General features: G+C 38.7%; 1 protein-coding gene across 1 annotated transcript in view; it reads right to left on the reverse strand.

Annotated features, from left to right (window-relative positions):
* LOC107679101 (serine/threonine-protein kinase mTOR-like) overlaps window positions 1-2,689 on the reverse strand; it is a gene marked incomplete at its 5' end in the record, with an annotated part of 149,964 nt that overhangs the window by 117,349 nt on the left and 29,926 nt on the right. Inside the window, 2 exons of the mRNA XM_016474555.1 lie at window positions 1,035-1,127; window positions 2,518-2,680. Of these exons, the coding sequence (XP_016330041.1) occupies window positions 1,035-1,127; window positions 2,518-2,680 (256 nt within the window). The remainder of the gene's footprint in view (window positions 1-1,034; window positions 1,128-2,517; window positions 2,681-2,689) is intronic.

Below are 2,689 nucleotides of genomic sequence, written 5' to 3' on the forward strand. Positions count from 1 at the left end.
CCGTGCTTGCACAGGTTCTGCACGATCCTCTTCATTAATATTCTCTGGGTCTCAATCGGGCTCAAATTGATAAGCGATATTAACGGCGTCATTGTTTACAATACAACCGTAGCACATGCCACTGAGGTAATGGGCGGGACGTTTAGACGCGCACTAGAGGCGGTTTAGCCAATCACAACACACTGGACCAGCTAACAATTCAGAGCCCATCGCCTATTTCTGAAGGAGGGGCTTCATAAAAGCAGGAAATGATCAGCGTGTTTAGAGGAGAAGGGACAGAGCGGTGTTGAATAAAGGTCAATTATGTGAAAAATAATGCGTTTTTTTTTTTTTCAAACAAAGCATTAACACGTTAGTTTGCACCCCATAAACACAATCAAGCCTAGAAAAAAAACAGTCAACCACCCCTTTAAAATGCATAAAATAAGGTTTAACAGAGTTACCCTGGGGTAAGGTTAAATATTACGTTTTGGTACCTACGAGTTAATAATTAACAAATATTTTATACAATAAATTGAATATACAAACAAACATTTTTATGCTATACTTATTTGACATATCAAACATTTCAAGCATATCAACAGCATCTTTTTTTAAATTACGGGACACCAACTATTTAGGTTTTATTGCCGAGAGGGGGCACAAATATGTATTTTTCTAAATAAATAATTTCTTCTTCAAAAGAGGGGCAAGAAACTTTTCTTTACACCAGCATTATGTGTCGGTAATTCAATGTCAATAGGAAATATTATGCATGTCAAAAACAAAGATTAGTTTTGGATGCCAAGAGACCATGTGTTGAAACAGGAAGTCTGGGTTCACTAGCAAAGAATGAGTGGTGGTTCACACAGGGGGCCAAATGCAGGAAACAGAGGCAGGCTTCTCCACCAGAACACAAGAGGTGGTTTGTTTCAGACAAGCTCCTCTAACACAAACAGGACTGAATTGCCATCAGGGACCTAGTCTATGTGGAAAAATTATGATTTTGCAAAGAAACATTATGCATGCAGGCGTGGAGAGGGCGGGATGCTGACCTTGACGATTCGACAGATGAGAACATCGTAGCGCTGGTGATTGATGCGGTGCTTCAACATCACTTTGTTCACCATAGGGATAAAGATCTGGTACTGTGAAAGAGAAATATGCAGACATATTCTTTTTCATATGAATAGTAACTTTCACAACACAGCAAAAATCTATTATGATATTAAACAAACAACTTTATTTAAAAAGTAAAAAAAGTATATGAATATTAATGAATGAAATTAAAGCAATTACATCTAGCCTTCAAGTACTTCTCAATTAAGAAAACACTGCTTCATGTTTTTTTTTTATCAGTAACAAAAGCAAAAAGAAAAAAAGTCAGTCAGATACAGCACGTGTAGCAAATTAAGTCAGTACTTAGTACTAATATTGTAGACATTAGTATCATTACTTCTTTTTATTTATAATTTATTTATAATATCAATTTGGTATAAGTACTTCTGACATTCGCTATGAGGAGCAAAACAAGCATACTGTAATGATTATTTTGATTCCATGCGGTAGAATAAAATGCTTTTGAGTGCTGGGAGTGAATGCGTGCACATGTGTGTACATGTGACTAAACCCCATCAACTAGTAAGTACACAAATAAAGTGTTGCTCCTCTAAACACAGGTAACTGAAGATTATGGCCTGCAGTGATCAAAGGAATCAGAACTTGTGTCTGGTGCTCATGATGGCCACATGTTGAGTGGTAATTCTAAGAGGGTTTTAGGAGGAATGGTAAAAGCAATGACCTCATCCCTCTCTCTGATTGGAAGCCTTTTTGTGCATTAGAGAGACACTAGGAAATCATTAGACGGTTACTCCAGAACACAAGTTCATGACTTTTATTTTCAAAAAGCTATTAAACTATTTTGACTAAACTTTCAGATCGTACTACAAGATTTAAACTAGGCTTTGAGCTTGTACCTTTTTGCCAAGCTGAAAGACCAGTGAGGACAGTGTGTCCATGGATGTGTTTCGCAGCTCTGGAGTAACGTCGAGAGTGCGCACAATGGGGTGAATAATTCTGGAGGCATAATCCGTGAAGTCCAATGACTCAGTCAGGCGATCTAAAGTCTCCAAGGCAACCCTGAACACATGCTGGGAGTGAATGCGTGCACATGTGTGTACATGTGACTAAACCCCATCAACTAGTAAGTACACAAATAAAGTGTTGCTCCTCTAAACACAGGAAACTGAAGATTGTGGCCTGCAGTGATCAAAGGAATCAGAACTTGTGTCTGGTGCTCATGATGGCCACATGTTGAGTGGTAATTCTAAGAGGGTTTTAGGAGGAATGGTAAAAGCAATGACCTCATCCCTCTCTCTGATTGGAAGCCTTTTTGTGCATTAGAGAGACACTAGGAAATCATTAGACGGTTACTCCAGAACACAAGTTCATGACTTTTATTTTCAAAAAGCTATTAAACTATTTTGACTAAACTTTCAGATCGTACTACAAGATTTAAACTAGGCTTTGAGCTTGTACCTTTTTGCCAAGCTGAAAGACCAGTGAGGACAGTGTGTCCATGGATGTGTTTCGCAGCTCTGGAGTAACGTCGAGAGTGCGCACAATGGGGTGAATAATTCTGGAGGCATAATCCGTGAAGTCCAATGACTCAGTCAGGCGATCTAAAGTCTCCAAGGCAACCCTGAACACA

The sequence above is a fragment of the Sinocyclocheilus anshuiensis genome, unplaced genomic scaffold, assembly GCF_001515605.1.
Source record: "Sinocyclocheilus anshuiensis isolate Anshui unplaced genomic scaffold, SAMN03320099.WGS_v1.1 scaffold3529, whole genome shotgun sequence".
NCBI classification, from domain to species: Eukaryota; Metazoa; Chordata; class Actinopteri; order Cypriniformes; family Cyprinidae; genus Sinocyclocheilus; species Sinocyclocheilus anshuiensis.